Raw genomic sequence first — 27,024 nt, forward strand, 5'->3', positions numbered from 1 at the left:
TTTTTTTTTTTTCCTCCCAAGAAACTGCATTTAGGACACAGATCAAATTCAGTTCAGGGATGATAAGAGGCAGCTGTAGAAACTAAACTGTAGTAGAATTATTTGAAGTACTTCCATTTTATTAAGTGAAGGGGGGGTTTATTTGTTTTAAAGATACAAAGACCTGCTCATAGTTTTAAGCTGCATTAGAGCCGGTGAGTGTAGAAGTAAAAGTGCTATGAGAAACCCAACGTGTTTGCCAGCTGTCTATCCTCACTGCTTTCCCCTCCTGGTCCACTTAGTCTGAAAAGTTATTCCCCGAACCCTTGGCCCAGGTGAGGCTGGGTTATAGCTTATGTCCCACCATCACTAAGTTTTAACTTGTGCTATGATCATCACCCTTTAAACAGCAGCAGAAAAAAAGGCACAGGAGATGGGCTTGGCTGCCTACAGTAACTCTCTGGACAAGCAGCACATTACACATCTATTGCTGCTTTCACTGCCAGTGAAACAAACCAGCAAAAAAGAAAAATTTCACCTCTGGATACAGAGAGATGAGCTGGCTGCACAAATGAATTATTTTTGAGGCCTCTGTGAGCCTTGGGCTCCTCCATAAAACACAGCTGGGAAGTTGGTTCCTTACAACAGCAATTACTAGATGCTACATCTGTGCTTGAAGCATCAGTCTAACAGCCCTGACTTTCAGTACTGCTAACAGCTCCCCCTGCCTAACAGGCTGTGGGTCAGTGAGCACCATGTGCGCCGCAGCTCTAGATGTACAACAGTGCTGACCTGAACTGCCTCAGCCCCTGGGGTTTCCCCAAGCTGCCTGTGCAGAGCTGGTGGCTCACAGGAAAACAGCTGCCTGGGGTTTCTCAGCCGAATCTCCCACTGCACATTGCTCATACATGGTGACGAGATGGTGTAGAGTCCCTGTGAGCCACCCTGGGGTCTAAGAGAAACATTCCAAAGAGATCTTCACTGAGGAAGAAGACAAGATTTTAGCCTGGTCTTTTGTTTGTTTGTTTTGTTTTTGTTTTTTTTTTTAAAGTAGTTTCCTACTGCAGGGTCCTGCCAGACTTGTCCTTCTGAAGCACTTTACAAAGTTCATGTTTGCATAAACTTTCAGATTAATGAAACAGTTCACAGAAGTAGGATACAAATGTGCAGTAAGACTGGTTGGTTCCTTCAGCTCGTCCCAATCTCTGTGCACATTTGTCAGGTCAGAGCGATGGGTCCCATCAGTCTGCAGTACAAGAGCCTGGGAAGTCCCTGGTTGTTCACAACTGTCCCACATATGCAGCTCGTTAAGTGCTAAGCACACAGGAAGAGGCCATGCCCAGAGGAGAGGGCTCATAGGCTCACCAGCTGGCTCTTCATCCCAGCCAGTCCAGATCATCATCATCATCATCACCAAAGAGTGGAGCTGGAGGGGGACGTCCCTTCATGCTCTGGAAATCAAACCAGAAGGAAACTTGTCAGTCTTAACAGCTTCCCAGTATTTAGTAATTGCTACACAGTTCTGGCTCTGAAATCTCCACCAGCTTTAAGGAGATGCTATCAAGAAATCTCATTACTGAAGTTTTTGTATTTCTCATGCGATGTCTTAATATTCCAGGAGAGATGCTTACCAGCTAAAAGGGATAGGACAGGGGCAAGACACTAAAACCCTTCAATTAACCTGGCAAGTCTCACTTACTTCATGCCAGGAGGAGTTTGTCATCACTATCTCATCCCAGGCAACTCCTCCAAGCTCAACAATAAACAACCCAGATACTCTTGATTTATACAGAGAACATACAGGAAGCTCTGAGCTCAGCTAGCAGGAGCCACTCTGTCCCCCATTGCCATGGGAAGGATTTCACAGACAAGCTAGAGGTTAATGCCTGAAGCAGTTTAGTAGGAGTGGAAAGATACAAATACATACCACTTCCTCCTCATCCTCCTCCTCAGAGGGAACTTGAGGCTTCAGTGGTTTACAAGATGCCTTTGCTGTTTCAAAGAAGTTGTCATCCTCAAAGAGGCTAGAAGAAGATAAAGAATTAACAGTTTGCTTGCAGATTATGGGGATCTTGGTTTTACAAGTTCTATTAAAGAATGATGGAAAAGTTTTGTCGCAGAGGCAAGCTTTTAGGGCATGTCCTATTCACCAGTGCAGAACGATATTGGGACCTGGCAGCCACCAATATCAGATCCTAGAGAAACTGCATGCTCCCCTCCACGCTCAGCTGGGAACCATTCACTAGGGATAATGGCACCACTGCCTCCACTCAGACATGAGCCTGTTCTGCAACTGCTCTCCCAGCAGAGCATGCCCTGGACAGCCTGGTCTCTGCCAGCACCTGCCTTGTGCCATGCAGTGCTAGCATCGTGACGGTGCTTCACTTGACCACGTGCGCTGCCCTGCAGTAGTAGTGCAGCTGTACCAGCCTCTCTGTGTGCTGCCATACCAGACTTGAGCTGATCAGCAGGCAAGTGGGACTGTGGCTACCTCAGGAGTCACATCTTACCTGGAATCTTTTTGCCTCGGGCTGGAGCCCAGTTTTTGCTGTCCTGGGGTTTCTCTCATGATAGCTGAGCTCAGCTCTGCTGTGTTGGATACTGAAGCAGGCTCCTCACAGCTAGCTCCACCTAATGGGTCTGTGCAGTTCCCTCCCTCACCATTTAAGGGAGGGGGCTCAAAACCTCCCACAGGCTCCTCTGCCTTCTGCTCTGCAGCTGGCTTTTCTGGAAGCACTGCCACATCCGCTTCTCTTGGCTTGGCTTCTAGAGCAGAAGGTTCTGCAACTTCAGCCTGCAAAGATATTCTGGAGGGACTGTGTTCAGTCTCAGCTTCCCTGATGGGACTGCTCTCCTGCCTTTGCTCGGCTGGGACAAAGTTCTCATCCACCTCAGGAACAGTCTGTCCTGCAAGCACAGCCCCCTTATCAGGATCCAGAGAGGATTCAGCAGTGGAAGAGAGATGCTCCCCCTGGACCTTCTCCTCTTCTGACATCCCACTGCTCTGTGTCGCCTGCTCCTCCTCAGGAGCTCTGGGCCTGGCAGACAGAGGAGCAGACTCGCCTTCCTGGTCAGACACCATGGAGCCTGTGGCTGCTTCACCAGGGTCAGCTGGGAATGCAACACACTGTGCTGGGCTATGCTGCACAGGCTCTTCGTGGTCAGTCTTTACTCCAGGTGATCCCTCCTGTCTTGCTGCTCCTGTTCTAGATTCCTCCTTTTTACTGTCGTGATCTAGTTTCTCCTGCTGCCTGTTGAGTAGCTGCAGTGTTACAGTCTAAAAAATTGAGTAGAGAGAATGTAGGTTATACCCTAAACATAAACCATCACAGATCCCTGTATCTTCTTCTACTACTGGGCTGCTTTACCACCCACAACAAATTTCTGCTTCACAGTTATTTCAGACTCACAACATAAATTTGTGTTTTTAGCCCAAGACTCATTCTCTCACAGCGATCACCTTGTATCTCTTATCACTGTTGTACCTTAATAGTGTTCATGACAACACCCAGAACTGTCCTGCCACTGTATGTCTCTTCCAGCTCAAATTCACCCCGAAGAGATTGAAACACACCATTCATTATCTTCTTTACCTGGAAAAGAAGATGACAGGAAACAAAGATAGGTTCATTAACATGTGAAGCACTGGACTCAACATCAGATACTTCTCCAGGTGAAGGAACAATAAATCCAAACTAACACACGTGGTTTTCAAAGAACCCACTTTTCAAATCAGAAGTTCCCATAATGAAGCAGAATACATCATGACATCTTAATTCAGAACCACTGTATATACACTAAACCCATCCCTCCAAAACTGAGGCAGGCTGTACACACCTAAGGCAGACTGACACTTATTTCTTATTATTCTTTCAATTTTTAAATTTAAACCTCAGATCTAAAGCAGGCAGCAGGAAGATCACATCCTTTCTTCCTCTATAGACCCTGCTACTAGAAACACAGTGCTTCTGCAGAGAAAATAATGTTTTCCTTCTTATCTCTGCTCAAAGAGAAATAATTCAAGGTAAACAGATTTGCTTAGTAAGGAGAAATATTGGATAGTCAAACTCACTTCTTCTGTGAAGTCTGCAGATGAAGATCTGTCCTGATCCTTCTCCAGGTCTCTGATGCGTTTTTCATAGCGACCCTTCAGCACCACAATATCAGACTGCAAGGCTGAATACTGCCGAAGGAAAACTGAAAGTTAGAACAGCTTCACAGACACCACCACCTTGCAATGAACAGGTTCTCTGTAAACTGTTTTTTAGCGACAGGTAAATTGCTGAGTGGAGTTTTAAGCAGGGCTTTGATCAAGAGTTGCAAAAGACTTGGCTGAAGGTCACAGCACCAAAATAAAGATATCCAACCAAGCCAAAACCTTGGAGATCCACAATCATGTCATTAGCTCTTCAAGTTCAAGTAACATGAAGAACAGGCATAGCATTACCGAGATCCAAGTGAAATGAGGGCTGGGTCTCATCATTGGACCCGTTCAGGTTTGCTGGAAGCAATGTAAAGTTATTCCCTCCCTCTCATATTCTGGACCTCATGTTGTTATTCTGGACATAGGTAGCCTGAGTCTAGCGATTATTGCACTCCAGTTCATATTCAGCTGCTGTGTTATTCCCTTTACCTTCTCTTTGATAGGCTCTAGTTGCTCCAAACGTTGCTGAAACTCAGACAATTTTTGCTCCTCTGCTTTTTTCAAGTGTTTTAGAGTCGCAAGCTGAAAGACAAGAACTAGAGCCCATCAGCTTACAGCCCCTTTCAGTGTCACCCACTTCAAAACAGTTTCTGCTCAAAACCAATCACTCAGTGCAGATAAGCAGAAGAGATTGTAGCTGTTGCTTTAGTCCAAGACTGACATCGTCTTGGCTCTCCCTCATTCAGAACTGCAGCAGTAAATTCACTAGCCCACCAGCCCAACAGATGCAAGTAGAGACACATCCTGCAGACAAGACCAAATTCCATAACAGTCAAGAAATTAAAACGTCAAGCAACAATGAGGAGAGGACCATTGGTTACAGTTACTGGTTATTTGGTATTTCAGCAATAAAGAACAGCCCATTACCTTCTCTTCCAGCTGGGACACCTGCTGCTGCAGGGAATCTCTCTGCTCACACACCTCCTGGTATTGTCTAACATGCTGCTCCTTAGCCGAGGCCAGCGTACGTTCACATCTGGCTTCCCACTGGGATTCCAGCTCTGCCTGGATGAGTGATAGCTGCCCATCATGTAAGAGAGATCATTAGGAACACACACACCCAATCTCTATTTGCACAACAAGACAACAAGTGGCTGAAAGCTTGGGGCTGGATAACATCTCCTGCCCTAGGCTGGAATACCTACATGCAGATGGCAGCCCTGCAGCTCTCACCAGCTCCTGCCGACACCTCTCAGAGTTCAATTCCGGCCACAATCCCTCAGGCTGGCCTGAAGGTCTGGCTCAGACTTCAGATCTCTTGGAGTATTTCTAAGCAGTCTTTCCATCATCATCAGTCCTGTATTCTTCTCTCTACTATGAACTTAATTTTGCACCTCTCCTTTCCTCAGTTTGATACTCTTTAACACAGTCTAAATCTGATGCTGCACGCCAGCCTACATCAACACTGCACCAAAACTCTACAGCCATGTCAGCAGCCTGTGATTTCAGTCAGAGAATGACTGGGACCTAGCAGCCTTCCTGCCTACTCAAATCACGCACTTCCTTAGCGAGACATCAGTGTAAATCCCAAAGTTAAAAGCAGGGCCAACAAACACCAGCAAAGATATTTTAGAAAGACAACAAAGTGAACCCTGTGTTAAAGTTAACCCCTAAAATCAAGCAAATAATGTTTTCATTCTTCTACCACCTGTGCATTTTCACAACTATTTCCTACCTGTAGGTTCCTACAAGCCTTCCAGACACTTATTGGAGAAGCTCCCATGACTCCTCACCTGCTCTGCTGCTGCCTGGTCAGTTGAAATCCGTGCCTTTTTCAGCAACTGTCGAAGCTTGTCCAGTTCCTGCTGATATGATCTGCGTATTTCTTCCATCTCTTCCTCTGCTTGAGCTCTCTCTGAGACGGATTTCTTCTTCCTCTCTGCAAGATTCTGCAATACAGAATAGGACACAGAATGGGCCAGACTGCACCAAAGTAGCTTCTCCTCCTCAGGCAGAAAGAGCTTCTTTGAGCAGGGAATCTTATCACTTTAAAATCAAGCTGAGATTATTTTAGACGTAGGAGGGTTAACATATTACTGGCCGAGATATTAAAAAAAAATAAAAAAAAAAATCACATAAGCACAAAGGATCCACCAGCACAGGGATCCCTGCCTGCGGATGAGTCAAGATTTACCTAACTTGCATGTTTACGAGCAAGAATGTTGGGTTAAATTTCAGCAAACTGAAACCCTGCATCTCTCCATAATGCTGGCACTGGACATACCCTTTCAAGAGTCTCTTTTTCCACTTTTAGGTCTGTTAGCTCTTCTTCCAATGCTGTAATCTTCAGGTCCAGCTGTTTGCGGCTCTGCTTCTCAGCTTTGAATCTAGTCTGAGTGTCCTCAGAGGCTTCTTGGAGCTCTGCAAAAATACACTTTACTGTGGGTTTTAGTGCTACATGTATTTCAGGTTAGTGCATTTGGGGGCTGATGGGAAGGAGCAGTGTCTCTTGCACAATGAAGTAAACAACACAGCTTGCACCTGCACTGGGGATTAGACTTTATCAAGAGCTTCTTCTGTGAAATGGCAATGTTTATACCTCAGCTTTTATCTTAACTTTTCAACCACTGGAACATTTCTGGTTCCTCTTCAAGATGTTAGACAGTAATGCCAAGAGATTGCTTCTACAAAAGGCATCCCTGTGACAGGACGATTTTGTTCATTGATTTGGCCCACTCTCCTTTCAGTAATAACAAGGATGCACATACCCTTCAGACATTTCAGTGCATCAATATCCTTCTTTGATACCCTTGTGACTGATCCTGGGGAAAGCAGGAATAGATACCACAGAAGAAAGGAAAAACCTGTGACTTATAAAAGAGGAAAAAGAATGACATAAAGGAGCTCACATGGAACAGGCACAAGAAGTCTTACCTGCTAACTGTGCTTGCAGTTTGTTGAGCTGCGTCTCATGTCGCTCTGCCTCCTGCAAGGCAGCAGACAGCTGTTTCCGCAGGTCCATTTCCTTCTTCTCATGGGCAGTCAGCTCCAGCTGCAGCTGGGAAACCTGTGCTGTGGCAGCTGCTAACTCCTCTGCAACTTTGGCCTGTATCACAAAATGGAGCAGGGAAAAGGGAGGAAAAAGAAAAAAAAAGAAAAAAAAAAGGGGATACGTGAGTGTGAGGAGGTGCCAGAACTGATCTCAGAGGAAGAGCTGATAAGGTACTGGAGACCTTATCGGGGAAGTGCTGGGATCCAGCACCTCACAGTCATCTCCAAACTGAAGAGGTAATGTTAACTTTTTTGCCACATTACTGTGAGTTTTTTGGCTGTAACCTGTCCAGACTGACTAGGAAGTTGCACAAGGCCACCAACAACCTCATCACATCAGTTCAACTCAGTGAGTTTTCCTGAAAAGCTTAAACATGTTTAAGACTAGTACCAGTGCCTGGTGGCACTGCTCAGAGTTTTCAAGCTATGACAACATCTATTCAAGTAAAAGCCTGGTCTCCAACATCTAATTATCTTCAATAAGCTTACAAATCATTGAAAAGCCACACAAAACATACACTTGTTCCAGCCATAAAAACACCTTCCCTCCAGAGCACACAGCACATAGTCACCTTGAGGTGCCCGCACGGGCAAGGCTGTCATTTCGGAGCATAGTTCTCACAGTAACTTGTTGACCTGTTCAGATTTAGTATTGCTCAAAGTCAGTGACTCATGTAAAACCAGGTACTAATACAGCTTGTCAGACAACTTGTGAACAGTATGTTAGGCGAGGCTCAAGGCATCAAGACAAAGACGCAAAGTCATGTTCCCAATCTTGCACGACACACAAAATTCAGAGGATGCTCTGCAAAGACAGAACTACACCTGTCAGAAAACCTCACTTGCTGCAGGGAATACATAAATAGCTTCTATATCTATGCCTACATTCAGATTCCCAACAGGCTTCCATGTTCTTGTAACTGCTAAGTTCAGGAGAACTGGAGTTTCTCTCTGCTTTATCCCCATAAGAGAACTAAAGTGTTTCTCTTCAGACTAGGACCACCACCTTCTGGCAAAGAAGAGCTGTGAGCAAAGTTGTTCCAACTATGGTAAGGATGAATATGCGTTGACCTTGAGGGCTAGCATACTACCATTAATTTTAAAGAGGAGGCAGCATTTCAACAGAGACTGGCTAAAACCAGATCCGCTTTCCTCTTATGTTCCCATAAATGTCTCACTGCAGTTCAAGATACTAACTCCTAGCATGCTAAAACCAAACCAAAACCCCATGGCATATCGAAAGGTTATTTTAACACTTGCCTTTGTCTTTATTGGCAAATAAAGAAAAATAAAAAGGAAATCCTATGCCAGGAACTGTTACGAGACTTAAGTTTCTGCAGTGAATGCTTCATATCTCTACTAGCTCAGCTCCAGCCTCCAGCTTTCAGGTACCAAGAATCTTATGTGATCTGTGCCTGCTCTGACAATTACATGATCATGTCCTATTTCTCCCACGGGGGAGGTGAAATGGGCAGCAATGTGACAAAGTTCTTTGAAAGGGCTCCCCAAGAAAGAGGGGAGCAGTGGATACACTGCTAGTTAAAGCCCTTTTCCAAGTTGAAGATCCATGCTAATTCAAGATCTGAGGCATTTCTTTTAATGCCAATTAGCTTCTAACTAGTTCAAGAGGAAGCTGGGCTGGCACTACCTAGGGCACTATTATCTATCACCTACACAGTCAGCAGACACACTGCCTCACCTGGTCCCAGCCCCGATCCACTGGCAGCATGTGCTAGGAAGAGAAAGCAGTGACAGGAAACAGGAAGAGTTAAGAACACAGTTTGAAAGGCAGAGGCATTAATCATCATCAGAAAAGCAAAATGCTTCATTACAGCAGCCTAAGGCATGCCAGAGAAACCTTTAAATTATTCCAAGAACTGTAAAACCTTAGACAGAAAAAGCTAGTGAAGCCTGGCTTAAAAAGAAAGAAGCTAAAGGTACATTACACGGCCTTACAGGTACATTATACATCACAGATGTAGAAGCAGTCCTATGAGTGACTACCATTTCACTGCACTGGAGAGCGTGGGCTATTACTTATCATTACGGTACATGAAGCCTTCGTCTAAAGCTGTGATGTGCTTTACCAGGGTCAAAGATCTATAACCCAAAAGCAGCATGCTACTAATACCTCTTCTCAGTGATCCTGGGTACAGATGCCTGGCTTGTATCACAAAATAAATGGTGAGTCCCTATTTTTAAGTAAAGAATATATAAAACAGCTTAAAATTCTCTGCCCTGATTCTGTCTGTCCATAGTGATCTCAGTGATTGCAGTCACAGAGCAAGCTAGGTTAGATAAAAGGAAGTGGAAGGAATACCAGCCTTCATATTTACAGTCAATACTTCACAAAACTAGGGGAAATCTTCTCCCAGTGCCAGTCATGGCCTGAAGTCTATTCATGTAATAGTGTTATCCCCTAGGCAGCGACTGCTTTATCAAGTGGAGTCCTATTGAAGATGAGGCCCAAAAGAATCCTGAGGATCATATCTTGTACTTCCAAAAGATGCTTCCTCCCCAACTTACTTATCACACAAGCTGGATGTTGTGCTCACTGACAGAAAGGGATTTTATTTATTATTTCAATCTGACTTATTCCTGCTCTCACACTCCCTACATATTACAGTTACACAATCTGGGCTTTCAGTGGAAAAATACAGTCCTCCTTTACTGTCTGCTCACACCAGCATACAATTATCAGGCATATATTGCTCTATTCTTTAGCATACTTCTAGCATACTTTGGAAAGCTGCAGTTTCTGTCATTGTTAGGTGCACCAAGTTATGGTTCTCATGCAGAGCAAGCATTTGTCATCTCACATTTGAACTGGAGAGATACACAACTCAGCAGGGGAGCATGGTGCAAGACTGAACTTGGTGTAATTTAAGAAGCCAGTGCTTGAGAAAGCATACAAGACACCATGCAATTAGACCTCAAAGCTAGCCTACCTGGGCTAGGCTGTCTTAAGTGGACAATAGAGGATATGGAGCCATGCATAAGTGCATTTAACTGGTTTAAAAGCTATTTCCCAATAGCCCCTTTCACAAAAGGGCAATATATTATTGGTAGAAACAAACAGCTTTTGATTAGTATTAATAAAGAAGTGCAAAAGTGCAATGAAGAAACTCTAGTAGGAAATAATTTTTTTTTATAGCTACATTCACTCTATGTCAGTTAAACAGAAGGAATAAAACTTTTCTGAAACTGCCAGTGCAACTAAATAAACAGAGTACATTTTCAGTGCCACAAAGCCCTGTGATACACACAATTTCTCAACATGTTGGCCATACACCTACAAAGTTAACAATAAATCAGACACTTTCGTGCAAGATAAGAATATTAAAGCTATGACAGCATAAAGATCTACGTTTATATCCCCTGTGCTGCTTTTGTCATGAAAGCCACGAAAATACTCATTTTTTTTCTCAAAACAGCTTTTAAAACATAAGTTTAGAACTACAGTTGTCTTGTAAGAGAACTGACTTAAGCCTTGACTAACAAGGCTTCAGCATATTTTAGTGCAACAACAAGTCCCTTTCCTGGCTGCAGCCAGAGGTCTATGGCTCTGCTCACTGTCACCATTACCTTCTCCTGTTCTGCATGCAACACTCTTGCCTGTGTGTTTTCATTTGTTGTTTGCAGTGAATGGTTCCTCTGCTCCATTAGCAAGTTACTTTGTTCGACGTATCTGTGAACAGGGGAGACTGCATGAGCATTTACATAAATACATGACTTGGAGCAAAAGGCTCAGAGAGAAAAGGTGACATTTCAGAGCAGTTTTCTTCATGACAAGTCCCAGACAATTTTGCGTGATATCCTGAACTAAGAAGAGCCTGATCTCAAAAGGGTGGAATGGGTGTGCTGGGCACAGCAGAGATTATACCACTTTGGATAAGTGCTTTACCTCTCTGCAACAAGTCTAATGTTCCTATCACACAGTCATGGATTTTGATAACCTGATATGCACTGACCTTTGCAATTTCCTTAACAAGTTATTCCCCTTCTTAAACTGAATAGAACACAAACCCAACAGTGGAACTAGGGATACTGCATCCCCTACAATTTCCTCCACCTTACTAAAAAGCTAGCAAAAGTAAAGTAACTCCAAGAAGCAGAGTAAGTGTGCTCAAAGAAGATAGCATGAGGTTTTTTTCCCCTTTTACACATTCACATTTACTGTAAACCACAGTTTTGGAGATATGCCCTGCAGAGAGAGAGGGGGGGAAACCACACTTTAATGCCTTAATAAAAAAAAAAAAATTAAATATCAGAACATGTCTCTACCCTAAAGAACACCCCTCTCCTAGTTATGCCTAACCAAGTGTAAGCTAGAAAGTCTTTGCAAATGCAGAGAGGCTGTACCCTCCCCACTCCTTACCTCTGATTCCGCTCAATCAACTCACTGATCTTCTCATTCTGCTCTTCAATCCGACTGCTCTTCTCAAATATCTCTTGCTTCAGTCTCTCATTCTCCTAAAGCATAGCCCAAGCATGAATATTCACCTTACTCAGACTTCCCTGCAGCAGTACCTAACCCTTTGTTTTGTACAGATGCAGTATGGTGGTGAGACTTATCACCTTCTGTGGTAACATCACAGGAAGGCGCCATGCTACACTTAGCAAGAATCCTGGCATGGTACAGTGGTTGCCAAACCACATTCTAGAGAATATTGTGTCTGGTTGACTTTTTCACCCACAAAACCCAAGACTGTAAGGCTGCTGTTTAGAAAAACTACAAAGCCTAAGACTAAGTAGTGAAAAACGGAAGGCTGTGGTTCTTGCAGCATGGTACTTCAGCTGTGAAACTCCGTTCTGCAGGATGCTGTGGGTTAAGTCCATAACGGTTTAAGAGGCTGAATTTCTCTCACATGAGCCTTTTGCCAAGGCCTATTAAATACCAATATATCAGCTCTGGCTCAGAAAGTACCCAGACCACAAACTGTTGAGAACAGCTTTTTTTGGGGGCAGAGGGGTAGAAATCATTGTATACAGAACACACGGGTGGATGGACATTTGGGTCAAGCCAGTACAACTTTCCACATTAGGAGTAACATAGTGGGCTCCAGTTCCTCATGGAAGTAGTCAAAACAGGCTGGCCATGCTCACCTGGATTATACGTTGGATATTGCTCATGATCATGGAAGCTTCCATAGTAACAGAGGAGATACCAGGCAGCAGTGAGCCGTTACCAGTGTTTTGTTTCTTCAACTCCTCCACCTGCAGGGATAAGCCATTCTTAAGCCAGATGAAATGAATTTATGCGTGTAGGTAAGAGACATCTGCAAAGATCCATTTCAGTGTTCCATTTGATCAGCTGTAGGGTATACACTACTGTATCAACTGTGACACCTCCTGAAGGGCAATGAATCTCTTCAAACACTGCATCATATGATATTTAAGACAATAAGACACAGCACCTTCCCCCAAGCCTAGGTTTAGCTTTTTCATAGTAGCTGAACTGCCACCACTTCAAGGTTTGATCATATTGGAATTTTCACTAAGTTAGTACATCACTTACAACCTTAAGGCAGGCATTTAAATAGAGCCAACTCCCGAGACATTTGGAGACCAAATAGCAGTAACTTTGTTAACAAGCCCGCCTATGCCATACATTACCTTGGCAGCCAGATGATCCATTTTATCTACTACTTTGCTAACGGCCATTCGGATTTCAGTGTTATGCTGCCGAGCTTCTGTCATCAAAAAGGAAGTAACATCCCCGGGTGCTTGAATGGAAAGGAGAGAGATGTATAGTCACAAGGGGAAAATGCCTGCAATACAGACATATCAAAAGCAATGCTCAGCAGTTTGAAGCCTGACAGATAGGACAGCCACTCTTCCCAGAAATAAAATGGACATGGTATTTGGAAAAATAATGACACAGGTATTTTCCAAATAACATGAGTAGGCAGGTTTATGACTACAGGAAATTCTTGAGCTGTGTGACAGCACTTAGATCAACAAGAGCAAAGCTCCCAGACGCACTAGAACAGTAGTACACAAAGAGGTACAATCAAACAATAGGAACGAAGGATGGCTTCTGAAACTTTGAACTGAAAAAAACGTGCCCCAAGGAAAGTTCAGCTATACTCAAGTCTTCACCAACAGGGATTACCTAAACGGTTGGTTAAATGCCTTCAGTCCTTCTTAGGTTGCACCCTTTTCTGGGCTATGTCCTCTCACTTAGTAAAGGCCTCTACATGTACACTTAAATTCTTTCCCTGGCTGGCAGGATAACTATTTACTATTACAGTTATATTTATAACTGGAAGCATCATCTACAAAATACCTTTAGTAATACACAGCCTTGGGATTACACCTAGAAATTCCATCCCCTTTCACACTGCACAAAGTTCCTTAATGTAAGAAAAAGATGGATATTTATTGGGAAATGTTTGCCCCCATTTGGTATTAAAAATAAGAATTTGTGAAACAGCACAGCAGTACAGACAGGATGAATATGTACGTGTATGCTACCATTGCTACCTAAATCATTATAAACAGTTTACTGCAGGTATTGCAGCCTTCTGTAAAGCATGTACTTTTTTAAACGTACCTTGGTAAGGTGTGGGATACATCTGTCCTACAGGCTGGAGTTGAGAAGCAGATGCAGCAGTTTGGGGGTAAGCAAATGCCATTCCTGGATATGCCTTGCAGAGCAAGTTCAATAGATTAGAATATGTTTTGATATTTCCCCCCTTCCTCACTCTTAAGCAGTTTTCATGTTTCTTAAGCCCCAGAGCAAGGATGACATTTGGAAAGAGAAAGACAGAATTAAGGAGCTGGAAGTCAAATCACACAACAGTCATAGTAAAGGGAAAACAACAGTCACTCTTCTTTCAAGGCTTAGACATGTGTTCAAGTTACCACAGCTTAATAAGTTACCTTCTTCACTGAAGTTTAAGCAAAAGTATGTTTGTGAGAGGCAAAGATCAGCATGTGAACAGCTCACTGAAGTTATGCTAACTTGAACACAAGGCTATTCCTAGGAAGGGCTCAAAGTGCAACACAACTTGATTGCAACTTTACTGCTCAGTGCTCATCAGAAGGAGCTAAATGGACTGAAGAATGCATTAAATGCTATGAGTACCTCACTCCTACCAGTTTACTCTCTCAGGCAAGGAAAAAAGAAAAAATTACAATAGAACTTGGGCCAAGTTTCTAGAAGAATTCAGGACGTCAGGGTCAAATTTTCAAAAGGATACACCCAAATCACTGTCAGATTAAAACTTCACTTTAATGACTAGTTTCTATTTCAACAAACAGAAAAGCCTATTTTTAAAATCTTATTACTTGCCACACCTCCCTCATTTTCAACACAAGGAAAATGCAAAGCCAAAGCAATGCAATACCACACCAGTTTTGGAGGGGGGGGTGGTGGTGGTGTTGTGGTTGTTTTTGTTTTGTTGCAGTGTTTTGTTTTCATATTGTTTTTATTCATTATCAAATGTTTTCTTCCTCTGCCTGGACCCTTTAAAAATAAACTGCGCGTCTATGCGACATAGGCCACTGATTTCCAAAAGTTCCAGAAAACAGCTTAAGTGAAAATAACTACAGAAAGCAGACAGTAAAAAACTTGGTTTTAGACTTCATAGAATTGTTTGTACAATAGCTTTGTCTTCCCTATCTGACGTGGAAAACACATTGTGTGTTAAGCCCCCAAAGCTTCCTTGTTAGCAAGCAGATTGCATCACTTTACAGCAGCAGCAGCACAAGCCTTTTAAAAGGATTATTCTTTTGCTGGATGAAAAACCATGACCCAAAACCACATTAAGTGTGCACGTGAGCTCTCACAGAAAAACAGACCATGCCCAAGAAAAATTTCAAATAAAATGCTTGTTTTCACCAGCTCTACAAATACTTAAAAGTTTTTATTTTATCCACTACAAAAGAAGATATTAAAGAAAGTCTGGTTAATTCTTAGTTCAACTTTAAGAAGCCATCAGCAAACAGAAAATTAGCCCTTTTTGATTAAATTCGAAGAGGCGTGTGATGGAAACCTGAGAATGCCACAGAAGAGTCACAGGAAACAGCCTGGGATTCTCATCCTTACATGCTGCTATGAAGTCCTTGCTCCCAGCAACAGAGAAGATGGTAACACTTAGGAGAAAGGACAGAAGTGCCAATATTGTCCTTGATTTCGTTTTGGTACCTGAAAACCCTGTGCTCCTCCAGGCAGAGCTGAATGGGGCTGGATCGTTGCAGGTATTAAAGCAGCAGAAGATACCGGGGGTGTAGAACCAGATGCTTGAGGTACTGAAAAGGAAGAAAAAAATTCAGCATGCCGTAAAGTAGCTAGAAATAATTTCACTCACCCAGTGTGGAATGGCCAAAAAAAAAAAAAAAATCACTAAATAGACAAAAATTTAACACAAGCCTGTCTGCAGCCTTGTGAAAATTAAATCCGGTCAAGCAAGTGATAAAAGGTCAAGAAAAAAGTAATCTTTCACAGAAATTCCACTTCTAGCTACATTTAGACAACCTCTTTTCATTCAAACAAAGGTAGCTCTGAGGTTTACTGACACAAGATATTACTCAGACTGACTCTAAAGACTGCTCAGCTGACCAGCAGCTGACATTACTATTCCATCATGAGAAGACAAGTCGAGCCTGCTCCAGAGCTGCCAGCCCTTTGATGCCCTTTGCTTTTATTTCCATCATTTTCAAACAAAAAAAATTTGTTGACTGGGAAAGGATTTGTAACAGTCCCATTTACAAATCACATGTCCTCTTAGAAATCTCAGTGACACCCCAGCACACACAGTGACAGAGCGGCTCATGCACCGTGGCTACTCTTCCTCAAACAGTCATGTGTGCATAAGATCACAATGAAGACATACTCCAAGGACTTAGTCTACCTATGGAGCTTCGGATTAGCAAGCCTTATTAGAAGCTATCTATCAGTTCCCATTTCAGTTCCTGAAAGGAATCCTCTATTCATACAACCCTTGTACTTGAAGCCTGCAAATAAACGAAACTTCTCTATACCAATCCCAGGCTCACCAGCATATTACCTTGTGTTGACACTGTGGGCAGTACTGCATGAGCTGGCTGCGATGGTCTCACTGAAGATGAAGCCACTGGTTGTGCTGTCCCTCTCAGTGTATTTGGATCCTAAAAACATTTCTGCATATTACAAGGAATGCTAAAGAATGAGCAAACAGTTTGAACCCAAGATCACTCAAGACTAGGTGTTATCCAGTTAACCCAATTGAACTAGATAGGAACAGTGGAATCATTAAACCCTTTTGCCACAGAAACAGAGTACGCTTTCCCTGTACAAAATGAGAGCTATTGCTACAGACTCCACTTTAAGGAATTCACACTGTAAAAAAAAAAAAAATCAAAAAAAGATTACATTTATGTGATTGGTGATGTACCTCTATTTCCGAGTCACTGGAGTCAAGTTGACTACCTGCTGTCCCGGCAAGGAAAGGCAGCATGGGCTGTCCCATTTTAGCCATCCGAGAAATTAGCTTTGCCTTTGCTACATCTGGGTTCTAAAAGAAATGTTTGCAGTTACTCTTCCTTCATCGCTCTGCCCAGGCTTTTCAGACATTACAGAGACATCTGTCAGGATTACACCCTTCTAAATCACTGACTTAACAATTCTGGTTATTTCAATTTTTCAATGACTGTGTGAAAAACTGATTTTCAAGCATACAACATAACACTGTGGATTTGTTAATCTGGCTTGCTTTATATACTCTCCTTCTGGGATGACACTGTCATTACATAGAAAATCTATCCCTGCACAAAACACAGCAACAAGAAAATGTGTTCAAGAAGCTGCTTAGCAGCTTTTTCTATCCTGAGGCACATGCAAAAAGTCTTCTTCTCATGTAGCTATATAAACTTATAATGAATGTCCCAATTACTCTGTTATCCATTCTAAATTTGTCCATTTATCCAAGAAGACAACTAATCTTATGAGTATCCACAAGGTCAAGGTAACTTTGCACTTAAGAGTAGGAACTGGGACTGAGGTTCCTCATGTTCTGCTAATACCTTCAAAACCAAGGCCCTAATCTGCCGTTAGTAAGGTGAACATTTGAGAGCATCTTATTTGCATGAGGTTCACTTTATCTTCAGCAACACTGAATGGAGAGGTGAAACCAACCAAGCTTCCCTACTTAAAGCTTCAAATTAGTTAGGAAAAAGCAACAACACTTACTGCTAGCTGTTCACTGATGGAGTTTGACTTGGCCCGAACAGCTGGCTCCCTGAAAAGCCAAACAGGTGTGTATTGATATTGGAGATTAACAAAAATGAAATTCAGGATCCAATATTCTGCATTTCTAAATATTGTCAAATACGCCTCCCCCTAGGAAAACCCTTTTCTTATATTGTGAGCATTTCTTTTACCTTACTTTTGGAAGATTCTTCGCAACACTATCTGTAGATTTCAGAACATCATTATGGGCAAGTTCCATGGCTGATTACAGAAAGTTGATTTTGTTGATCGCTGTAATGACCACATTCTGGTACAAACAATTTTAACCAAGTCCAGTAACAAACTACTTATGGCAACAAAAAGAGCACTTAAACTTGAACTCCCTAAAAAGGATAACTAACCCATTTAGTTAATTTAAGAAACAAAATGACAATGTAAAATTTGCAATTAAACCCATCAGCCATAACCTAAGACCAACTTATGACTATACTGCCACCTGAGATGAGAAAGCTGTTGTAGCAGTACTCATACAGCTTAATCATGTTAGATCTTAGTAACGCTGCAGAGGAATGACTTTTCATCTGTGCCCATTCAAATTTCTTTAAATCTGAAAGTCAGCATTCAAGCAGAAAATTTCCTGCAAGTCTTGTTCACAAGCATTCCCCTGCCACACCGATGGCACTAAGCTGGCACACAGAGGATCCACATTTGCCAAATGATGTGTTAATGCAACATTGTGATGGATGTTTATGAGCATTGCCATCTTTTAATACAGCAAGTTGTTATAACCATGCTGCTTCTTACCCAGGCTTTGGAGGTATCGTAGATGGAGGCAATAAACCAGTGTCTGCAGAGAAGCCATCTGAATTTGGTACTGGGGAAGGTGCAGGAGAATCCCTTGAACTAACGCTTTGTCCATCCGAACCAGAGCATTCCTTTACCAACTTTACCTTAAAAAGCACATAACAAAAAAGATGGTTTTCCGGGTTCCCAAAAAAGTTTTCAGCAACTTGTTTTTGATTGACTCCTCATGCACTTCAAGTAAAAGCATACAACTGATTCAGAACTGAAGAAGCTGAGTCTTTACATCCTGTCATTCCTCACTGACTATTTTATTTTCCTAAGTGACTCACAAATAAGACAATGAAAAGATCCCAAGACAGAATAGACATGTCTTAGTAAACAGCCTAGAGGGATTTTTTGGGTTTAGGGTTTTGTTTTGGTTTTTTTTTTTTTTAAATTAAAGATACGTATCGTCCTGAGGTATTTGGTTTATAACAGTTTCTGAGCTGTAGTTCTCATGCCAACAGCAGGTTTTCACCTTGCAGACAGACGCTGCCACCCAACAGCCACAAAGCAGATGTAAAATAAACGTTTGGCAGAAGACACTCACCCGCCTAACTTCCACCTCAAAAACTAAAGTAGAGTCTGGAGGGACACGGCCAGCCACTCCCTGAGCCCCATAGGCCCATGCTGGAGGAATGATGAGATACCTTCGCCCTCCTTTCTTCATCCCCATCATTCCTTCTTCCCAGCCCTTTGGTTTTCAGAGACACAATAGAAGAGAAAGTAAACAGTTTGATCAGTGACATTACAGTTTCTTTTAATTACACTGATTAAGACAGCTTCAGGCACCAGTTACAGAAGATTCCAAAACACATATAGAGAGATTCTTGTAATACCCTATTTATTTTCAGTCTGCAGCACATTCATCTTACAACAAATCTTAATGGCCAGTGATAAATTGCAACATTAACTTAAGAATAAAGATGCAGCTCCCAACATGTTCATAATGAAACCAAACAGACAGAGCAATCTCTACCATGAAGGCTGGAGGCTTCCAGGTCTCCATATGGTTCCAGAAACCTGGTTCAAGTTTTAAATATCTAACTTAAGGAGCTATCACAGATCACAGTGATATCCTGGAGAAAAGAACTGCATGCTGTGCTGTGTGCACAAATTCTGTAGTTGCGGGTGGCTTGGAGGGCACACAATGGTGACCTTTCTCAGCCTTCTGGGAAAGAACAGGACTCCACGTCACTGAGAGATCTCTTCCGAATTCTATGGTTAGATTTACAACGACCCACAGAAAACAGTTGTAGCGAAGGAGATTTAGAAGTCAGAGAAATGCAAACTGTCAAATGGATGCCAGCATTTAACAGGATGACTACTATACCCAGACAACATTAATAAGAAGATACATGTTAAAACAAATAAAGTAGAAAAATACTGCATCTTCAACAAAGGACAATTTGTAACAGATCATATATGAATTACTCGCATAATGGAAGTAACTTGAACAAAAGCATCTCTGACTCACAGCCTGATTTTATGCAATAACATAAGGGAGTATCACACCACCTGGACTGAAAAATTATTCCATGGCCAAAACCCTCACAATTTGACTTAGAGGGTAAAACCACTCTAGGCAGTAGTATTATATTTTACTAGACCATCCTAAAACTTGTCAGTTGTCTTCACCCTCCCATGCCCTTCTCCCAGGTGTTGTATCAGAGCTGTCTGATGGTCTGCTTCTGAGGCATGAGTGGGGAGGAATCTGAAGTTCTTCTCAAATTGAAATCCTCCTTTAGAAATAAAGTTCCCTGAGAACAAGTTAATGGATTAAGTGACTTCCAGAAAAACAAAGACAACCCCCCCGCCAGCTCTTGAAAACAGGAAGCTTCTTTTTTACTGAACAGGACAACTTCTTTCTAACACTGCCACTGAAAAGGAGACTGGGCTATATTGTGCAAATTAAGAAGAAAATAAAGTTTGAGTGAGTCGCTGTTACAGAGTGTTTCCTATCAAATGAACCATGAAACAGAAATAGCATATATGAATCCTGAACAAGATCTTCAGTAATTCAAAGCTCTAAGACTTCAATTATTATAATGAAAGTGCCAGAAGTTCTACCTTAATGACCTTTCCAGATCCCAGCTTGAGCCGTAACAGCTTGTCTTTGTTAACATTTGAGTCAAACACCTAGAGAGTTGAAGAACAAAAACATAAAATACATGGATTTCCTAATTGTTTCAAGATTCTGAACGCTGCTTTACACATTCCATAAACTCCTACAATCTCTTATGTGCTATTTCCCATTCTGCTACTTCCAAAACTAATTCTCAACAAACGTAAGCCAGAGCCTCTCTACAGCTTCTAGTCCATTGCACAGTACAATTTCTTAAAGTGAATGACAGCTGGAGACTCAGACTTTAAAACTGCTTTGAGCTTGATGGTCAGGACAGGATCGGGCCAGGTAAAACACTATGCAACAGGCTTATATCAAGCAGCAAACAACTGTCTAGAAGTTTTGTACATTAAACTAAGACATATGCAGCTGAACAACTCTTTCAGGAGATTAGAAGTAAGCTCTGCTATGTACCATTGGTACATAGAGAGAAGCATGCCAGACAGATCAAGACAAACAAAAAATCCCCTAAAAATGAAAAACAGAAAGCCCTTTTTCATAGCAGAAAGATTCAACTGCAGATGGATGCAAATGCAAAACCCTTTGCCATGATTTTCGCTAATAATAAAACCAGCAGAAGTATTTTAAAGGCATTGAAACATGAAAGAATTTCTTTTGCTCATTAGCAAACTGGATTGGATACAGATGTAGAGGATTGCTGTAAAAGCAATCTCATTCTTTTAATATTGATATGTGCTTTGTGTCAGACAAGGCCCTTCTTATCACTTCCTCAAGCTGTTTGCAAAGGAACATGCTAGCTTCACTGTCCCTTCTCACCATTTGCATTAATATTTATGTGTGAGAGTGCCTATGAAAATTAAAAGCATTTCAGTTGCCTCCTCCTGAACAGTAACGGAATCCCTTATTGTTCTATAGGTAACACACATGACCTCACTTATGGTGCCATAAGCGACTGAAAAAATACCTTTAACATCAGTGCCAGTACTATGCTAGGTGCGGCAAGCTCCTTCCAGGGACTGTCACACTCACTTAGTAACAGGAGGTTGCAGAAATGTCTTTACCTGTCCAAGCCCATTGTTCTGGAACAGCCAACCTGTATAGGCAATCTCCAGAGAGTCTCCTCCTTCTACTCCTTGCCCTTCTCCAAGAAGGAGATCCTGGTAGAGGACTGAATCAAGCACTGGGGAGCTGTTGCATTTGGCAATGCATACCTGCAGAAGGAAAGCCTGTCAATGTCTCTGGCCATTAAAACAGAGTGGCAAGTTCCACTAAAACTCATTACAGATCTGATGCATTTCTTACTGTACTGATCAAGCCCTGCTTATAGATGCACTTACGAGGCATTCCATGTTTCCTTGTACTGAATTTTGCTGAGTAAATACCCTCTGCTCTACAGAACCATTGGTCTTACAGTACTTGAGAATCTTGATCAAAAATCCCGCCAGAAGTAACAGGCTCCCTGCCTCAGAGGCCTGTATCTAATGAACAAGACTCAGGCTCATCACAGATCTGCCTCAATCACAGTCAGGCAGACACTCAAAGCTGAACTTCAGTGAAAAAGTATGACTGACTTAGCACCTTTCAGCACTAAGGTGCTCTCAGAGATACATCTTGATTTGGCTGTTGTTTTAAACAAGCCAGCAAGTCACACCTTGCACAGAGTAAGTAGTTACCTGTTTACTGAAATCCATTGCTGCCTTTTCTGACTCAAACATGATGGACCAGTTTTGTCTCTGATCATCATAGAACGTACTGTAATTGTTGGGTTGAACCTGTGGGAAAGGAAATCAGTCCCGTGTTATACATGAAAAGATGCATTCAACTACATTAAAAAAAAATCCACATCCAAAAGAAGCTTAAAATCAGAGCTACTGAAATTAAGCAGAGGCAAAGGAAGAATCCTGCTGTATTACTACCCAAGGTCAGAATGCACAAATTAGCTTTTATTTATGTGCTCATTATCATGGAAGAATTACTATAACTCAAATACTTGAGCAAATATTAAGTTCTTCATAGATGCTGCAGCTTTCACAAGCTTCTTTGAAGCTAGGTTCTATAATACATACTGAGATTTTTAAGTGTAAGTAATCTTCTTTTCATAAGTATTAATTATATTTACACTTCCAGAATCAACTGGAGAAGTCATCCCTTCCTCACTTCTAAAAATCCATGTCACCAGAAGCTGAATACACAACCCATCGATCTTTCAAAATGTGCTAATAAAACTAAAAAGCAAGCTAGCATCCTGGTCAGAAATTTGGACTGAAATTCTACTATTTCAGAGTAAAATTTCTGTCTGTCAAACCAAGAAATTTTATATCACCTGATGACAAGCTAAAAAATGAACACACCAGTTTTCTGTAAAACTGGCAGAAAACAGAACTTCCTGAGAGATCCTGTTTTAGGACTTACAATGCTCCAAATTGTTCTTATCAGCAGGAAAGTGTTGAGTGTCAAATTTCTGAGAGAAAACATTTCCTTGCTATCATTTCCTTCTGCTTGCTCAGTTCTAGTCTCTCACTATCTTAACTAGAAATTATTAGCAAAAGAAATTTTGTTTTGTTTCTATCCATTGTAGGACTGCAAAACTCAAAACATCTCCTCTGCGATCTAGAGGTAATAACATACCTCCTACAGTGTAAAAACTTGCATTGTGAAATCTACTGATGAAGTGCTCTGCAAAAGGCAGATGCAAGTCTTGTGCAATACACAGGAGGAGGAGGAGCAGAACAGCGCTCCCAAGGCACTGTGGCACTTCTTGCTGTGTCAGTCAGTTGTTTGATCTCAAAGGCTATAAACTAAGGCTTAAGAAAGCATTTCAGAGTCAACTTCTGTTTGCTGTAAACAATACAGATCACTGAATGCTTTTCTAATCCAGAGTCTTACTGTGAGTATGAAGCCTGGATGGATCCTTGCAGTCGCGATCTGTTGCTGCTGACTGATGTAAAGGAGGATTCTGTACTGGATTCCACAAGGAATTGGGTAGGGAAAAAGAACAAAAAGCACAAACTCGTAACGTCTTAAATTCTAATGTGTTTTGTCAAATTCTGAGCCTAAGGCTACAGTATTTGTCAAATACACCTTGCAGCAGCATTTTTCATAGCAAAAATACTTCACACAATTTTGTAGCACCTATTAAAAACCCTTGAAAATATGCAAGCTTTATTTAGCTACAGGAATCAAGCAATTCAAACTAATTAGTTTGCAATAAGCAAGATGCTTTAACTAATTCCACATTTTTTTTCAGCTACTGTGTGAAAAGATGGTGCACTAACCCTTCGATACATAAGACTCACAATACATAACATACAGGCATAAAACAATGTAACAGACTGAGTAATAATAAGTTGGAGGGAGCCTTCCATGTACTAAACAATGCAGATATAACATTAAATTGATGTATTTGGCTGTACTAGACACAATCCACTAAGGGAAAGTGCTTTCTTTTATGCACCTGCACTCAACACAGCTGGGTGGTGAATGGGGAGCAATCTGCTAACTGTTCCCAGCTGTGCAGGTTTCGATATTACAAAGGCAGCCTGAGAAAGGCTGCATTAGCTTCCTTCGGCAAGTCCTGTCCTTCCCAGCTCCCCCACAAATGCCACACCTGAACACTTCTCAGATCTGTGACTCAGCAATTAGTTTACCAAACTACTGTTTTTTTTGTTCTTCTCAAAGCAGAAGCAACTTAGTGAGACAACATGAATTAGGAATTGAACATTAGGAAACACCATAAACACCAAAATCAAGGACAGATCAGAGCATTCAAAGTATCTTTTAAACACACCAATTTACTGGGCACCTTGGTGCCATGTTCTTAGAGGAGTACTTGGGAAGGAGAGATATTTTTGGTACCAAAATAACAAAACTTAAGCAAAGCATCTCTGTACTGTTGGACAGACTTTTGCTATATATTGATTTCCACATGCACAGATTTGTGATCCAGTTGTCAAAAACATTCTGAATAAACATCAAAATCACTTCCAGAAACATTAGAAAAGGTGCAGTGCCTGAAACATTGCAAAATATTTCAGGCACAAGTTGTAAGAGATCTTACAAACTTGTGGATTGCAGAAAAGAAAGATGTCACCAAGATAAATGGCTGAAGGTGTAACAATCAGTGGAACTAAGACCTCCAACATCAAAAGCAAAGACATTTTGGTGAGCTCTGAGAAAAAGAAGTGAAGTGTTTCTCACCTCTTTAGTAGCATGGTTCCCCACTACAGCTGCTCCATACTTGCCTTGCTTCAAGTACTGCCCATTTGTACTGGAAGACAAGTTAGATATTCAGCTGTAGAACTGTCCCTGCCTCAGACTTCCCTCTACTGCTGCTGAGGTTTTCTTCTTTAGAGTTCAGGTCCCTCTCCTCATGACTAAAATGTTAGGCAGCCTTTCTTAGCTTAAAGACATTGCAACTGCATTGCTTGCCCACAGATTACAGGAGCATACATTACTGAGTTTGAGTTGAAAACTGTTCTTTTCACAGACCCAGGGCAAATGAGTTTTTACATGATGGCACTGTCAAATGGACAGAGAATTTTACTGCTGTCACTCTATGCTCATGCCTCAGTTCTCCACAAGGGAATGTATGAGACATAAGCATCCAACAGAGCTGCCTGGAAACCGTGCAAGTGTCAGGCCAGCACCCCAGGATGCAGTTGCCTGTAACAGCCAAATCCAGAACTTGCTATTTATTTGACAACTGTGTAACCCAGAACTGCAGCACAGTAACTGAAACTTTTTTTGAGCAGAAACTTGCATTGACTTGTAGCATTTCTACCATGCAGACACATGTCTACAAGCAATGGTGTCTTTCTACTAATCCAACATCTTCCCTTTATGATTAGGTCTTAAGCTCCCAGAGACACAGACTCTAACAGGTAATGCAGGAAACCACTGCTGCACTTACTATCGATAAGCATGAACCGCAGTGGCCATGAACACTGATGGTGCTCCTGAAGCTGCTGGGGCCACAGGAGCCTTCTGGGCTGCCTGACCTGCCAAAGAATAAAAAGCACTGACTATCTGTCAGTGATAGCAGAACTGCCACATTCGCTGGCCAGTGCCAATGCCACAACGTAGTCCTTCCCCGAAGGAAAAATAACTCTAGAAGAAGATGAAAAACAAAGAGTGATGTTCTAAAGTCACCAAAGGCCACTAGAATAACCAGATGTAGGAGGGTACTAGAGGATAATATAATTCAAGAAAACCAAGTGAATTATTTGCACTGCTGTTCTTCACAAAGCCCATCATTCTCCCAGCAAGACACATGCTGCTACGTTTTTTTCCCCACGCTCAATCCCAGTTACTTACCAGCTGCTGTTTGACCCTTCTTAGGCTGCTTTGGTGCAGTGTACTGGAAGAATTCGTTTCCATGGCTTGAGACTGTTTGATCCAGACCAAAGAGAGAGGCCAATCTGGCACTAGAAAGAGAAAGAAGCTATTTTACCTTATTTAACATGGGCTTTATAGATAATGAACACCACTAATTACAAGTTATATCAAATATGAAGTGTCTACCATCTCTTTAGAAATAAAGGGATGCACGTTAAGCAGCTCTATACTAATTAGCCATTTGATTTTGAATAAGCAGAACTTTTAGATGAAGAGGCTAGGGTAAGTGGTACCATTGTGTTTCACTTCCTCAAAAGCTGTTCCTATAAAGAACAAACAAGGACTGAAACTACACCAGAGAAGAAGTTACTTTAAAGGAATGACAAGGACTACCCTCATATGAAATAGGTGATTGTTACAATACTGAAAAAAACCACCTATGTGATGACAGAGAAACCACCATTTAGCACTAGAATTTTTTTTCTTGAAATGTCCAGGAAACGCATTCTTCCAGTAAGTTTTAAATGGCAGATGGTCTCCCATCTAAGGGCAGAAGGTTTAATGCTGCAGGCAAGTAGGCTATTCCTACACGATACGTTATGTGCAGTTTTTCTGCTTGAAGCCCATTTAAGCTCACCCTACTCCTGGTATCATGGGGCAAGTGAATAATTCAAACTACGAAGCAGAATGCACAAAGGACACCACCACTGTCAGTGGACCTGCAGCATTTCACATGAGATGCTTAAAAAAACCCAAACATATTTGCTAAAAAGAGAGAGGATTAGTTTACAAGACTTGTTAAACAGAAGCTCCTTGAAGAGGGTGAGGAGCGAGCACAGCTGAAGTTACAACTGCTAAGGAATCTTCAAGTGGCAACAAGTTACACAACGTAAGAAAAACTGAATGCGCTACACACTAAAACGGTACCAACAAAAGTTAAGAACTGCTGAACGCACTTGAAGTCGCCATCCCTGTCTAAGCACCCCCAACCCGGCTTTTTCAGGACCTCCCGCTCACACCCTTATTTAAGTGAAAACCCCGATTTATCTCGCCGGTCCCCTCCATCACAAGCCCCGAGCGGCTGCTCCCGCTCCTTCTGGAAGGGCTCACGGAGAAAACCCAGCCCGGGTCTGCAGGCAGGCGGGCGGGCTCAGGCCCTGGAGCTCCCCCAGCCCCCCCAGGCTGCCACAGGCCTGCCCGCCCCCCGCCCCGCCGGCATACTGAGGGGCCCGCACCGACAACCAGCCCCTTCCCGGGGGCGCTGGACTCCCCCTCTGCCCCCACCGTAAGCGGCACAGACCCGGGCCTAAATCCAGTCACGGGAGGACAGCTCCCCGCAGGCCGCGGGCCCGCCCGCCGCTCACCGGGCCGGGCAACAGCGAGGCCCAGCCCCGGGCTGCGGAGGGCGGGCGG

At 42.3% G+C, this 27,024-nt stretch overlaps 1 protein-coding gene across 3 annotated transcripts in view; it reads right to left on the reverse strand.

Moving 5' to 3' along the window:
• Window positions 1–27,024, reverse strand: part of FKBP15 (FK506 binding protein 15, 133kDa) — a 27,323-nt gene continuing 299 nt past the window's right edge. The window contains exons 2-29 of one of the 3 annotated variants that reach the window (XM_010571061.1): window positions 25,591–25,700; window positions 25,187–25,274; window positions 24,475–24,544; window positions 23,164–23,238; window positions 21,951–22,049; window positions 21,339–21,488; window positions 20,262–20,330; window positions 18,742–18,885; window positions 18,153–18,298; window positions 17,349–17,397; window positions 16,555–16,674; window positions 16,189–16,288; window positions 15,327–15,430; window positions 13,731–13,824; window positions 12,791–12,900; window positions 12,281–12,391; window positions 11,553–11,647; window positions 10,760–10,862; window positions 7,058–7,229; window positions 6,408–6,544; window positions 5,917–6,072; window positions 5,051–5,203; window positions 4,613–4,705; window positions 4,052–4,162; window positions 3,465–3,572; window positions 2,490–3,256; window positions 1,907–2,003; window positions 1–1,430 (exon numbers count right to left, since the gene is read on the reverse strand). In XM_010571061.1, coding sequence (XP_010569363.1) covers window positions 1,356–1,430; window positions 1,907–2,003; window positions 2,490–3,256; window positions 3,465–3,572; window positions 4,052–4,162; window positions 4,613–4,705; window positions 5,051–5,203; window positions 5,917–6,072; window positions 6,408–6,544; window positions 7,058–7,229; window positions 10,760–10,862; window positions 11,553–11,647; window positions 12,281–12,391; window positions 12,791–12,900; window positions 13,731–13,824; window positions 15,327–15,430; window positions 16,189–16,288; window positions 16,555–16,674; window positions 17,349–17,397; window positions 18,153–18,298; window positions 18,742–18,885; window positions 20,262–20,330; window positions 21,339–21,488; window positions 21,951–22,049; window positions 23,164–23,238; window positions 24,475–24,544; window positions 25,187–25,274; window positions 25,591–25,700 — 3,706 coding nt within the window. In that variant the 3' untranslated portion in view covers window positions 1–1,355. Of the gene's footprint in view, window positions 1,431–1,906; window positions 2,004–2,489; window positions 3,257–3,464; window positions 3,573–4,051; window positions 4,163–4,612; window positions 4,706–5,050; window positions 5,204–5,916; window positions 6,073–6,407; window positions 6,545–7,057; window positions 7,230–10,759; window positions 10,863–11,552; window positions 11,648–12,280; window positions 12,392–12,790; window positions 12,901–13,730; window positions 13,825–15,326; window positions 15,431–16,188; window positions 16,289–16,554; window positions 16,675–17,348; window positions 17,398–18,152; window positions 18,299–18,741; window positions 18,886–20,261; window positions 20,331–21,338; window positions 21,489–21,950; window positions 22,050–23,163; window positions 23,239–24,474; window positions 24,545–25,186; window positions 25,275–25,302; window positions 25,461–25,590; window positions 25,701–27,024 lie in introns of those variants that run through there. The other 2 variants (XM_010571063.1, XM_010571062.1) reach the window with 2 other exon arrangements.

This window comes from Haliaeetus leucocephalus, unplaced genomic scaffold (genome assembly GCF_000737465.1).
Source record: "Haliaeetus leucocephalus isolate CR32 unplaced genomic scaffold, Haliaeetus_leucocephalus-4.0 Scaffold306, whole genome shotgun sequence".
Lineage (NCBI taxonomy): Eukaryota > Metazoa > Chordata > Aves > Accipitriformes > Accipitridae > Haliaeetus > Haliaeetus leucocephalus.